Raw genomic sequence first — 14994 nt, forward strand, 5'->3', positions numbered from 1 at the left:
AACCTGAGGGTTTTTCCTAGAAGTGCTCTTTTTTTCAAATCCCTTTATATATTCAATTGTTCCACAAAGGTAGAATGGGGAAGGGAAGTGAGGGCAACTCAGACAAGGGAGCAGGGTTAAGAGGGCTAATACCGCCTGATGATGCAAGTATAAGATCCAGAATCGCTGACTTCGGCTGGGAGAAACTTCAGACGTTCCCCTGAGGCAACTACACGGTTTCTTCTCTGGGTGGGAATAATTGTGTTGGTTTTTGAGTAATACCAGTCCACAGGATATTGAGATTTTTCTTGTCTGGGACATCTCACAATTAAAGCCTCATTTTCCAGGCCCCAAGAAGATTTGCCTGCAAATGGCAAAAAAAAAAAAAAAATATATAGATATTTTATATAGATATGAAATCCTGGAATGATCGTATATAAAGATTATAATTTCTGTATTCTAAATATCCTCTTCTAGGATTAAATTTAGAAACCGGGTCATACTTGGTGATACTTTAACTGAGAAAGAATAAGTAAATGAGCTATGATCTTTTGTGAAATATTCTTTTCTTTTTTAATCGAAGTACAGTCAGTTACAATGTGTCGATTTCTGGTGTTCAGCACAATGTCCCAGCCATGCCTATACATACACATATATATATTCGTTTTCATATTCTTTTTCATTAAAGGTTGTTACAAGATATTGAATATAGTTCCCTGTTCTGTGCAGAAGAAACTTGGGGGTTTTTTCATCTATTTTTAAATATAGTGGCTAACATTTACAAGTCTCAAACGCCCAAATTTATCCTTTCCCACCCCTTTCCCCCAGTAACCATAAGATTGTTCACTATGTCTGCGAGTCTGTTTCTGCTTTGTAGATGAGTTCATTAGTGTCTTCTGTTTTCTATTTTTAGATTCCACTTGTGAGTGATATCATATGGTATTTTTCTTTCTCTTCATGGCTTACTTCACTTAGAATGATGATTCTAATGGGTACCACAGGTTAATGACTTAATTTGGGGCTAAATCCCCCACATTGCTCCAATGAGAAGCAGCCATGTCTACCTACACAAAGCATGTTGTCAGTCAACAAATGCTTACAGTGCCTCCACGTGCAAGAATCATGTTAAATTTTGATGTATTTGAATACGTAAAATTAAAATTATGCCATGTTTGTTATGAAGAATTTGTCCTGATAGATTGGTGATAAAGAATGACTGTAGAGCATAAATGAATTTTCCAAGTTACCATTCAGCTGGAGCAACTGGCAGCAAGCAGTTTAAAGCAAGGCAAAAGTCCTTGGAATTACTTAATGTAAAGAATTGTAAATTTCAGTTCAAAAGCAATGCTTACTGAACTTAGCTGACGTGGAAGGTATGAAAACCATCAGAACTGCCAAGACCCAAACTCTCATTCTCAGTTTCTTCATCCAGAGCAAGTGTTGGTAACTGATTCTCGAGATGATTCGGATTGAATCTGTGACACAGGAGGGTGAAATTCTCCCCTAGGTGGCTGATGGTGCTCCCTAAGATTTATAGTCGGAAAGAATTGTCAGTATCTCTTCTGAAAAACAAATCATACAAAATCACAAGCAAAATTTTTACAGCCATGACTTTACTTGCCCAATACCCCCCAGGAGAATTAATCGTTCACAGGTGTTTAGTATATATAAATATGTTTGGGAGCAGGCTTCAGACACATTTATTCCTACTGGACCTTTGGACCATGCAGGACTTACTATGGCCATGCTATTTCATAGTCTCATGAGAATGTACTGAAAGAAGCTACATTAAGAGGAAAGAAAATGAATTTCTATTTTTGAAAAAAATAAAACCATAAAATTCAACAGACCCTAGAAAACACAATATTATAAACACTGATTTGAGACCACAGACATCCACATAGGCTACCAGCTGCGTGACCCACAGCTCAAGGACACAGGCAAATAGTCATCACAAAGCAACTAGGGAATACAGGAAAGTCATCAAATAATTGCCCTAAACACTACACCAAACCCTCTAAAATTTGTCCCTGCCCCAGCTGGTCCCCAGGATTCAACAAAGTCTTTCTAAGAAGAGTCGAAAGTCTGTGAAAAATAATTGCATACCTTTTTTCCCCCTCTCAGCAGAAGAATAACTTAACTATATCATTTTTTTCTTAAAAAATTCCAGGGAGGGATGAAACCAATGTAGAAACTGACAAATACTGAATGAATACAACAACCCTTAATATATTTCAGAAAAGCATGTGTCCTCTAAGCATGAATCGTTGACACTTTTTTTATTCCTTGTGTGGAAAAGTTTTTACTACAAATTTGAGATAAGTAACTGATGCTTACCCAAATGAAGGGCAGAGGGAACGAACTCCACGTCAAGACTGAGCTGTGAAGTGTCCGGCTCTCGTGGCTCCTTCCCTGCAGACTCCTCACGTGCACGCACTCTCTCTTTTATTTCAAAGGGGTGACACGCAAAGACATCCTTCAACTCGCCGCTCCACCCACCCCGAAATTTGGTTTTTAGCCAAAATTCATGACTTGTTCAAAAACGCTGATGTATCATGTACCAAGAACCCTTGACTCTGGCTCATAAATATTTAAAACATGAAAGTACATTGAATAATTCTTTAGAAGTATTCAAATCATCTCCACCCGTTTTAGCATCAGTTTCTCAAGCTGACTAATGCTAGCTGTTTATCACCCCGATATTACTGCACTTTGAGTTCTAAACGATCTTGCAGTCTTGGGAACTTGATGCTGCCCTTCCAGATACTCCTTGGCACTTCGCTAGGCAGCCATGGGTTAGGGAGGCTGTCAGAGAGCTTCCAAGGCAAAGTGGGAGCAAACAGGACTTCATAGGATCTCACAAATGTTCTGTTTCAGGTACAGAATGTGACACAGTCTCATCCAAAAACAGATTCCAACTCCTCGGATGCAAGTCCCTACAGGGCTCGCAGGTTTGGATGGAGAAAGGAAGTTTTCCTAAGGAATTCAGAGAAATAGAGGGAGGCTTCGAGGAAGAAGGCTGCCTGAAGGGAATTGACAAGGAAAACCAGGACTCTCAACTCTCAGGGTCCATGTAAAACAAACGTTCACCGCAAAAATCTGCTTTCAGCTATGCATTGCTGGGATGACTCAGGCATGAGTAAACTGAACTCACTTTTAAAACTCACCACATCCCAGAAGGATTCAGGAACTAATTCCAGACCAGCACAATGATATACTAATAAAAGCTAAGCCTTCTCTGGAACTCACTCTATGCCAGACAGAGTGCTAAATGACTTCCACGTATTAACTCCTTCGTGCTCACAAACACCCAAGGAGGCAGGCCTCTTCTTACGGTCACCCTTTTACAGACAAGGATGCTGAGGCACTGAGAGGACAAGCAATATGTCCGGTCACATTCTGCTAAGAGGCGAAGCCAGAATTTGAACCCAAGCAGGTTGGCTCCAAAGGTTAGATTACTAATCACTAAATCGTACCACCACCAGGTGAGAAAGGTTGAGAAAGGAGATTGCTGCCAAAGTTCTAGAAGGTTTTTGGAGTCAGTTGACTACACTCACCCTCCCCCCAGCACTGTGACTGGCAACGCGCCTGAGCAGCCACCCCCGTCTGCACGGACATCAGTCACGTGCTCTCAGAGGAAGAGGTGCAAAGTCTTGTCACTGCTGGGAGATTTACCACGAGACATCTGGTGTGCATTCGAGAGATTAGATCTGTTCATTGCCATTCTTGATTTAGTTGTCAACTTTTTATTATCAAGATCATGAGTTTTGACACTGAGACCACAGAATCAGGAGCAGGCAAGCTTGGTACAGTGCCCAGACACTGTCAGCTCGAGAGAACATTGTGATAAATGAAATAATACAACCTGAACATTCTTATACTTGAGTACAAACTTATACTTTGTATCCTAAAACATCTTTTAAAAATTTTTACTAAATTTGGGCATTTATTCATTTAGACGAGGCCACAGCTACCTTGGTTTCTTAGTTTTAAATAAGGTTTCAGTTAGAGTTTTAATATCATCATCGTGAAATCTTGCAGAAACATCTAATGAAGTCTAGCTATTATGATAAATAAAAGATATTATTATAAAATAACTCAGTCAATCATTCAACAATTAGGCCCCTTCATTCAAAATACAACACTGCATGGGACTTATCATCAGCATCCTTCAAAGTTTACAGATTAAAATAAAAACCCAAGGATGAGACTGGTTAAATAATTCGACCAAGTTCACCCAGTTGTGGCTGGGGTTGAAACCAGGCTTGTTGAACCTCAAAGCCAAGGCTTTCTTTTATTTTTTTCTAATATCAGCTAAAAAAGAGAGAGAGATTAGAGCAGTGAAGCTTTCCTTCTTATGGTTGTGACTGGTAAAACAGAATAAGCAACTCTAATTTCCTTTAAGCCTCTTCTTTGTCAAGAACTAAACCCTTCTGGCTTCTAACCATGCCGACACCATCCAACATCAAACTCTAGAAGTTGATAGTAACTTAGCAAGACAATATGCGAAAGGCAAGGCTTTTAATAAATACCTGAAACAAAGATTCTGAGCGGCCACGGATTCTGCCAAGTTAAGCAGAAATCTTCCGGTGCCTGCTGGCTGCTTCTGCAGAAGCTCTCTTCATTTTCAAAATTAATCTAACCTAATTTGGCCATACATTTTTTTCTGTTTTTTGGGTGACACTTTTGAAATCTTGCATATCCTTATTTATAATCTAATTCTCTGAAATTTCTACTAAGAAACAAAACACAAAAACTTTTATCTTTTATTTGCCTGAGTCACATCTAGGGGCTTGCATTTGGACCATAGCATCCAAATATTTTGTAACTTAGAAAATATCCTGTGAGGTTTATTCATCTTCTTGGCTGGTGTCATAGCTAAATTGAGATAGAATGTCTTAACATTGCAGGGCTGGCCAGTGGTGACCTGGTCTTACAGTAACCATGTGAAAAGCAGGAAATATTTGTCCTGTTAAATTTATGTGACTTAAAGTGGGTCAGGTTCTCACTCAGTAATTCTCACAAGAACAAGCACTCAGTGCTCCTTTCCTTCCCTCCATCCTTCCTTTGGCCTCACCCAACTCTCCCCTTCAAAAACTCAAAGCAATTGGTACATATTCAAGGACAAACTGGAAATAACAAAGACTATCTATATCCAGGACTAGACTGCTGAGCTCCTCCATCCCTCCCCCCTCCCTGCCCCTTTAAGTCTCCCTTGTCTCAATGACGGTCACTCCATCCTCCCGGTTACCCAAGCTAAAACTCTCCATATGTGATTGACTCTTCTCCTCCTCACACATCTGGCATGCAGTCCACCAGGACATCCTATTGGTTCCACCTTGAAAGAACATCCTACCTGCGAGGACTCCCTCCCACCTCCACCGCCACCTCCCTTGAACAAGCCACCATCATCTCTCACCTGGATTTTAAAAATAGCTTCTAATGGTTGTCCCCGCTTCCACTCGTGCCCTTCTGCAGACTATCCTTAATACAGAGGCTCCAGAGAGCCTGTTAAAACCTAAGTTGAATCGTACATACCTCCAATGTCTTTCCACTTCCTCCAGAGGAAAAGCCAACACCCTTACCTCCACTATGGTGTCCGCACAACCTGAGGCCACCTGGCATCTCCTTTCCAATCCTGTGCCCTCCTTGAACGTACCAGGACAGTTCCTGCCCTGCACTAGCCCTTCCTTCTGTCTAGATGGCTCCTTCCAGTGATGCACAAGGCTGACTTTCTCACCTCCTCAAAGCCCGTGCTCCTATGGTACCTTCTCAATAATGCTTAGCCTGACTACTCAAGTTTCTTTTCTTCTCTATGTTTTTTTTTTTTTTTTGGCTCCTGAACTTTTTTATTGAGGTTAAATCACATCACATCACATAAAATTAATCATTTTAAAGTGACAATTCAGTGGCATTCAATACATTGACAATGTTGTGAAACCAACAATCTATCTAGACCTAAAACATTTTCATCAAATTAAAACCCTGTGCCATCAGTAGTCACCTACCCCATCCCTCCTCCCCCTAGTCCCTAGCAACCATCCACCTGTCTTCTGTCTCTATGGACTTGCCTATTTTGAATAGTTCATATAAATACAATCAAACAATAAGTGCCCTTTGTACCTGGCTCATTTCGCATAATGTAGTCAAGGTCCACTTATGCTGAAGCATATATCAGCACTTCATTCTTTTTAATGGCTGAGTAATATTCTACTGTCTGAATATACCACAATTTGTTTATCCATTCATTCATTCATGAGCATGTGGGTTGCCTCTGCCTTTGACTATTGTGAATATGCCATTATGGACATTGGTGCCCAAGCGTTTGTTTAGTATCTGATTGGCTGATTTTGAATTGCCCATCTTTCCCTCTTTCCCCATCTCCTTGCCCTGCTCTGGTCCTTCTCTAGGGCGCGCATCATCTCCTAAGACTCTACTTACACACCGTGTTTACTGTTTCTGTTCTGTTTCCCCCGCTAGAATACGAGCTCCAGAAGGAAAGATGTTTCTGTCAGTTGTGTCCATTGATCACTAGCTCACATCCTTGGAACGGCACCCAGTACAAAGCAGGGGCCCAAAAGTGTTCATTGAATGAGCCAGCACAACCAACTATGGGGTGGAGTTTTCAGTCTGAAAAATAAAGGTTTTATGTATGAATCTGAACAGGAGAGCACACTTTCTGCCATGCTTTTATAGCTCTCCCCTGAAACCCTGTCCTCCCTGTCCAGCCTCATGGTGTGATGGGGACGAAGTCACCTTGGAAGGCCCTGTGGAAACTCCAGGGGTGAGAAAGGAGTGAGCAGCTGAGTAAGCCAGGAGGGGCACCGCTGTCTGAGGACAGACAGAAGGAGGGAGTGAGGGTGCTGGCCACAGGGAAACCAGCCAGCTAGCTTAACTGTTTGCCCATGTGAAGCGACTAAATTATAACCACGATCCCTCTGAGACTAATAGCTTATGCCCACCATATAATCTACCCCCTGCTAATTCCAGAGCATCTGTTGCTGTGCTCAGCATTTGCCAGCCTTTATCTCATGGACACTTTCCTTTGTCGTGGGGTCAGCGTGGCCTTTATTTTCCCCGGCATTAGAATCATCATCTGTAAATCTGTGAGAATTCTAAGATTCACATGGAAATTTAAATTACTTAAAAGAGCCAAAATATTATTTTAAAAAATAAGTACAGAACTGGAGAATTAATACAACTTGATTATAAGATTTAATATAAAGCCACAATGATGGAAACAGTGTGGTGCTGGCATAAAGATAGATATATAGAGCAAAAGATCAAAGGAGTCTAGAAATAGACTCACACATGTAAGGCAAGTTGATTTTTCATAAAAGCATCAGTATAAGTCTCTGGGGAAAGCACAGTGTTTTCAACAAATGATGATGGAAAAATTGGCCATCTATCTGGAATAAATCTTTATCGCACATGATACACAAAAATAAAATCAAAATGGATCATATATGTAGAAAGTTACATAGTGAAAAACCTTAATAACTTGGAGTAGGACAAATATTTTTTAGACTAGAATACAAAAATCATCAATCATGAAAGAAAAAGAAATAACTTGAACTTCATCAAAATTAAGAACCGTTATATCAAAGGCATCGTTACAATTGGAATAAGTCAAACCAAAGTCTCAGACCCAAAACTCACAGCTTAGACATCTGATGAAGGACTTGTGTCTAGTTCAGAAATAAGTTTTACAAGTCAGTATAAAGAAGACAAAATAGCCCTGTTAAAAAATGAGGAAGAGAGTTAAACTGATATTTCACAAGAGAAAATGTATCAATGTTGAACAAATACAAAAAAAAAAAAAAAAAAAAAAAAGATGTTCCAAGGTAACTTATTAGAGAAATCACTTAAAAGTGACTAAGATCACAGGGAGACCCAGCATCGTGTGTAGTATTACAATGACTGACAACACCAAGTGCTGGTGAGAATGTGGTGCAAAGAGACCCCAGCACATTACTGATCAGCACGTAAAATGGTAAATGACTTTGGAAAGTGGCTTGGCAGTTTCTAAGAAATATCATGTGACCCAGGAATTTTTCCCCGAAAGATTTAACCAAATGAAATTAAAAAAAAAAAAAATGTGTGCCTACAAAGAGACTCACATCAGTCTCATAGACTCTGGACGACCATCGCCACGTACATGGATAAACTTTTATACTCATATGATGGAATGCTACTCAGAAATTAAAAAGAAGGAACTACTGATCTGTGCAATTCGAATGAATTTCAGAAACATTATGCTGCGTGAAAGAAGCTAGGTGTGAAAGGGTGCACACTATATGATCTCATTTACATAATGTTCTAAAACCGTAAAGCTAATGAGTGATTGTCTGGGACGAGGAGATGAGAGCCTTCGATTAACCGTAAAGGAGCATGAGAGACCAAAGTGGACCCTACAATGCTTATATCAGACAAAATAGACTATAGAACAAAGACTGTGACAAGAGACAGAAAAAAAGGATTTATATAATGATAAAACAAATCAATCTAACAGAAGGCAGGCAAGAATATACAGTGGGGATGACAGTACTTTCAATAAATGGTGTTGGGAAAACTGGACAGCTCCGTGCCAAAGAATGAAACTGAATCACTTTCTTAGACCACAAACAGAAATAAAATCCAAATGGGTTAAAGACTTAAATGTAAGATCTGAAACCATAAAACTCTAATAACTAGTCAGGATTGTAATGGCACCATGCTTTTGTCAATGTCACCAGTTACGTCCACATAATTGCTAAAGCCAGTGTCCGTCCTCAGTCTCCACCTTTCCTTGAGCCCTGAGAAGTGTCTGTCACAGTGGAACACTTCCTCCCTCATCTTTCTTCAGGACGCCACTGGCTTCTCCTCACATCTCTTCTTCCCACCACTGCATGATTCAGAGCTCAAACGTCTTTTCTTCTCTGTCCACACTCATACCCCATGTGATGTGGTCCAGTCTCCAGGGTGTACACATCTTCTATACGGCTGATGACACTCTCAAAGTTAAAGCTGCCATCCAGACTCTCCCCGCTGCACTCTGGACTCAGACATGCTCCTGCCGACGTGACGTCTCCACTTGTCTGTGTCCTAGACATGTCAGAATTAACCCGTCAAGATCAATTTCTACTCTTCATACCAAAGCCTGCTCTTCCAACAGCGCTCATCACGGCGGATGGCAACTCCATCTTCACGGCTGCGCAGATCAAAATCCATGGCGGTTTCCTTAAACCTCTTTCACTGACACCCCTCATTCAATCCTTCAGCAAAGTCGCATTAAATCTACTTGCCAAGTCTGTGACCACTGCTTATGGCCCTCACTGGTGGTCCAGGCCACCATCATCTTTTGCCTGGATTATTGAGAAACTTCCAAATTCATCTCTTTGGGCCTTCCCTTGCCCTCTTAGGATCTGTTTTCAAAGCAGAAACCAGCATGATCCTTTTAGTCATTCCCCCTCTGTGGTCTGCTAGCCCTCACACCTCTCTGATTCACATCCTTCTGTGCCCCCACCTTCATTCCACACTCTTCTCTTCTTTCTTCCCTGAACACCCCAAGCTTGCCCTCACCTCAGAGCTACTTACTCTATCTGAGATTCTCTTCCTCCAGGCTGCTGTGTGACTAGCTCCCTCACCTTCCCCTTAATGAATCTACCTTTTACCTCAACCAGCCCTATATTCCCAACCTCCTCGCTCTATTTTTCTATGGCTTTTATAACCTTCTAATGTACTACATAATTATTATTCACCACACACAGACTTTCTGTTCTGTTCACTGATGTATCCCCAGGGCAGGTCCTCAATAAATACCTTCTGAATGAACAAATGAATGAATGGTCTCTTGTTGAATAAGCATGAGGATGAATTTGTAATTTTTTTTTTACTGAATTGAATCTTTTTCTTTATAAGAATGTCAAGTTTAAGGATGCTTTTATTATAAAGGTCAAAATAGAAATAGAAAGTGGGAGAAATTTTTCCTGGATTTGACCCAGAGGCTGGAGGCACAAACCATCACTGACAGACTGAAAGAAAGAAAGAATTAAAGCGGCAACAAACATATACTGAAGGGCAGAGAAACAGAAAAGCAAACCCACAGGAGCCATGCTTGAATTAAACCTCTAAGTTGCTCAAAATACTCCCTTATGACAGCAGGAGCCAAACCCATTCGGAGGTTATTTGTTTGGTTGCATGATTTAAAATATCTTAGTTTCATAAAGCTTAATGTAGATCACATTTTGAAAAGCTTAATCACTTTGCATCAGGCTCGTTTCTTAGGAATTCCTATTCTGAGTCATTTCTCTGTACCTTTTAAAAATTGGTGTTTTTGTCAGCAGTGATCTAACAGAGACTTGTTGGAGGAAAAATTCTTTCTCCCAATGCTCAAAAAATATTTTTTTTGAAATGAAGATAAAGGAATTTTGAACATTCCAACCCAGAATCTATCAGGGGACCTGCGCTCACCATTCCTACCGAGTAGTGAAACCCAGGGAAATGTGCCCCTCCTGAACACGGGAGTCAAGGTTTTCTTTAGAGTTTGAGGTTACTGCTGTTGGTGAACTGAAGGACATTCGAATACCAGTGCACAGTATGGAGTTCTTTCAGCCAACCTTCCAGCAGAAAGCAGCTGATAGGTTCTGATCCCCCAAGACGCCGGAGTGAAGAGGACTTTTAGAAAATGCTCAGTCAGCACCAATCGTCCTGGAGGTGGGCAGGGAGAGTGAGGAGTGGGGAGAGTGACATCAGATGTACCCCATTCCTCGGGGACAAGTCATCCCGCTCAGAGCTTTAGTTGGGTGCAGGGGAGCAAAGAGGGTGGAGGCGCCAGTGGGCAGAGGTAGATCCCTAAGCCCCTTTGACTACAAGGCTTCTAAGAGGAAGGGGTAAGGATGTCTCAATCCCCAGCTAAGAGTGGGCTGAAACAGACACCTAACGTTCACACTTAAACCATGTTTGAAGAAGTTGTCAAAAGACATAAGTGGTCTTGGATAGGGTCTGCGGTCGCTGACATTCAAAGTTATCCATCCACCTTGGGAATAAGTCATAGCTCTTGTCTAAATCTCAATTACACTGTCAAAGAAAGGGGACACCATCTTTATTTTGTACTTTTCCATCAGGGCCCTGTCCCTTTGGACCTGGGGTTCCATCACCCAACTGTTCTCATGCTCATTTTCAGTCTTGCATAGTGAGCCCAAGCTCTCACCAGCATTACATGACATGGGAGTTGAATGCACAGGATTTGAGTCAGCCAGGTCCGAGTTTTGTCACTAATTCACAGAATGATCACAGGAACCACAGGATATGGTGCATAGCAAACACTTGTCTCATGGTCTGGTATACAGCAGACTCTCAGTAAATAGTTATTGTTGGTGCTGCTGCTATGTTATTACAAGCGTGCTAAGGAGACCGTGCCCCAGACAAGCCGGCGCCTCCTCACTCCTTGCCAAGTACTGTTTGTCACCTCATTTCCCCGCTCTCCCCTGTATTTGATCGCAGTTCTTAGGAATGCTCCTAAAAGAAAACATAGGGTAAAAGCTTTGTGACACTGGTCTTGGCAATGATTTCATGGACGTGCAGCCAAAAGCATAGAAAAATAGATAAAAAAGCAAAAGAAAAATAGACAGGGGGACTACATCAAACTAAAAAGATCTCGTGAAGCAGTGGAAACAGTCAACAGAGTGAAAAGGCAGAGTCATATATCTGATGAAGGATTGGAAGGCAGAGTCATATATCTGATGTAGGATTGATTTCCAAGATACATAAGGAACCAATACAACTCAATAGCAAATAATAATGATAATAATAACCCAATGTTTAAATGGGCAGAGGACTTGAATAGACATTTCTCCAAAGAAGACATACAGATGGACAACAGGTGCATAAAAAGATGCTCGGCTTCCCTAATCATCAGGGAAATGCAAATCAAAACCACAGTGAGATACCACCTCAGCCCTGTCAGGAGAGCTATTACCAAAGAAACACGAGATAACAAGGGTTGGCAAGGATGTGGAGAAATTGGAACCCTTGTGCAGTTGGTGGGAACGCACAGTGATACAGTTGCTATGGAAAACATTAAGATTCCTGGAAAAGCTGAAGATAGAAATACCAGGGGATCCAGCACGCCCACGTCAGGGTATTTATCCAAAAAAATTGAAATCAGAATCTCCAAGAGATACCTGCGCTCTCGTGTTCCTTACAGCACTACTGACAACAGCCAAGACATGGAAACAACCTAAATGTCCATCGAGAGACGCGTGGATAAAGAAAGTGTTAGTTACACACTTACTTGATACGTGTATACGACGGAAGGGTATTCAGACTGAGCCTGGGGGGCACTGTGTTAAGTGAAGTAAGCCAGGCAGAGAAGGACAAATACTGCCCGATTCCACTTGCATCAAATATTAAAACAAATACACAAAACCAAAGAGTGGAATGGTGGTTTCCAGGGGCCTGGAGAGGAGGAAATGGAGAGAGGATGGACACCCACACATAGTTTCAGTTACGTAAGATGAATAATTTCTAGAGATCGACGGTACAATATTGTGCAGGTAGTGAAAATTACCGGATTGTACATGTAAATATTTGTTAAAATGGTAGAGCTCATGGTAAGGGTTTTTACCAGACAGAATTTTTAAAAATTTTAAGTGCCTGTTTAGAATGCAGACAACCCGCCTAACCCTTTTCCTTCCTCTTTCTGAGAACTGGATTTGGTTGCTGTTATGTTTTGTTCCAGACCAGAGGGGCCCTTCCCTCCACCCTGAACTGGGACCCTAGGACAGGCACACACATGCACACAGGTGCACACTCACACGGTTCCAGCACCACACTGCCCTGCATCGTGTTCCTGCCACTAGGGTGCCCTTCCCCTTGCATATCAATGTCACCCAAAACTTTGAAGACCTTCCCCTTTGCAGTTTTCTATCTCTGCACTCACAGAAAACTGGGAAATGTGGAGGGCCGAGCACAGAAATATAGACCCTGATAATCACAGGACAAATACTGAAGGACATAGACGAAGAGTTCTTCTGGAAAAAGCAGGAATCTAAAAACCAAAGACACCCCAGATCTGTTTGAGCTGTTGGTCCACATCTCCAGACACAGAGGCATCTAGTTAAGAAAACACATTGGGACCAATTTCTTCATCTAAACGGTCTGTTCAAGAACAGAGAGAACCCGATGTCCTGCTGGGGATTCTGTCATTCAAACCAGCAACCACGGCAGGCGGGCAGTAGGGCACAGAGATGGGCGTCCCCAGAGCAGGAAAGGGGAAAATGAGTGACAGTGATGAAGACTGACATCGTTAAGTGTTTGCTGTCAGACAGGTCCTGAGCTGTCACTTTATGTCCACGTCACCTTTTGAAACCACCCTCTGAACTTGGCATTAGTCCTGATATGCTGGTTTTACAAGGAATACAAGAACTCAAGAGCTTAGATGCGTGTCCTAGAGTCGCGCATCAAGGAGGTGCAAGAACTGCTACATCCGGAGGAAACACAACTCCCACTTCTCTGCCCCAGACACTCGGCAGGCAGGGCCTTGGGGACCAGCTCTGTCTCGCCTGAGTCTTCACACTTTGCAGGGCAGCCTTGAGAGAGGAAGGAAACGGACGGAGCCACTAACCAGAGGCACCAATGCCACATGTGAGCTTAGTTCTTCACTCCCTTCCTCCCCTAAACCAGACTGGCCCCCACAGCCCACCTCCTCATCCCCATCACGTTTCCAGCCTGGGTTTCCTTCTCCTGGAGGGCCCGACCCCTCTTCCCTGCACCTCATCCGTCTCCCTCGCCCCGTTCACTCAGCATCTCCCTACTTCCTGAGCTCTTTTCCCGCTTCCATCATCTGAGTAGATTCTACCTCTGGGTTTTGGTGGATTCCAGCAAGAATAATGCTGGCATATGAGCACTTTGTATGTACCCTCCAAGGACTGTACAAGGACCCTCCAAACCCACCACACCCTCCGCCATTTGTTTTCCAATACAAGAGGTCAAAGTTCCATGTTATGCAAACAAAACTTCAACAGACTTTATCAGTCTGTAATTTGACTTTCCCATTGGTAATACTGCCTTTTTCATAGACAGAAAATTGAGAGCAATGATTATTTTTAACCTAAATTTTTGTTTTAATATTCCATTCGCTTTGAGATAAAACATTTTTCAACACCCCCCCAACACACACACACACACACAAAGAAAGGCACTTACCATCAGTGAGGCTGACTGAGAGCTTTCTTCCTCAACTTTCTACCAACCAAGATTATTAACCCCAAAAAACAGCTTCTCTAATAACTCTATGCTAAATGCAGTAGGCACCTTTCTTTAAAAACCTCCCATTTTCCTTATCAGTTCAGACACAGGAACCAGTCACTGATAAGCTGAAACCGATGAAGTGCACTGTTAAATACCAACTTCGGTTTTCACCACATCGCCTACTTGAAAGACCTCTGATGAAGCTGCTTCCAATTGTAACATTCTCTCCATAGACGGTCGCATTTTCTCAACTCGATTTTATCTCCCCCGTGGGTGATAGTCTCAGCAAAACTTCCCCGACTCCATCTAGGTGACGGGTCACTCAGTGCCCTTATAGTGAGTTGATGGCTGCAACTTTGCAAAAGCTGCAGCTCTGAGAACAACAGCGCACATTTCTGACAGCAAGTTTTACTGTTGATGTCCCGATGTCAATGTTTGGAAAACTCTGATGCGTTCTGGGTGCTGCCGGTAAGTGAATGCCAGGCTCTGTGTGCAAGGATTTTTTTGGACATGCTGTCCCCTGCACTCCTTAGAGGCTTACCAGGGGCTCAGAGAGGTTGACTAACTACCTTACTTGAGGCAACAGCCTGTTCAAGGTAAAGCCAGAATCCAAAGCATCCATAACTGGCCTCTTCCCACGTGTCCAGCTGGCCAGTCTTGGGCATTTGCAATACAGGTCTGTGGACACACGTTGCAACTATTAGAATTCTGAATAAAGCAACTTTAATCATCATGTGATTTTCTTTTACAAAATGTTGGTGACTTTCAAATGATCGAAATGTA

General features: G+C 42.2%; 1 protein-coding gene across 3 annotated transcripts in view; it reads right to left on the reverse strand.

Moving 5' to 3' along the window:
* Positions 1-14245, reverse strand: part of IL1RL1 (interleukin 1 receptor like 1) — a 28638-nt gene extending 14393 nt beyond the window's left edge. Inside the window, exons 1-4 of one of the 3 annotated variants that reach the window (XM_032469582.1) lie at positions 14167-14203; positions 2317-2421; positions 1332-1503; positions 133-343 (exon numbers count right to left, since the gene is read on the reverse strand). In XM_032469582.1, coding sequence (XP_032325473.1) covers positions 133-343; positions 1332-1407 — 287 coding nt within the window. In that variant the 5' untranslated portion in view covers positions 1408-1503; positions 2317-2421; positions 14167-14203. Of the gene's footprint in view, positions 1-132; positions 344-1331; positions 1542-2316; positions 2422-14166 lie in introns of all 3 variants that reach the window. The other 2 variants (XM_032469583.1, XM_014561205.2) reach the window with 2 other exon arrangements.
* Between the last annotated feature and the right edge of the window lie 749 nt (positions 14246-14994).

Source organism: Camelus ferus, chromosome 28 (genome assembly GCF_009834535.1).
Source record: "Camelus ferus isolate YT-003-E chromosome 28, BCGSAC_Cfer_1.0, whole genome shotgun sequence".
NCBI lineage: Eukaryota > Metazoa > Chordata > Mammalia > Artiodactyla > Camelidae > Camelus > Camelus ferus.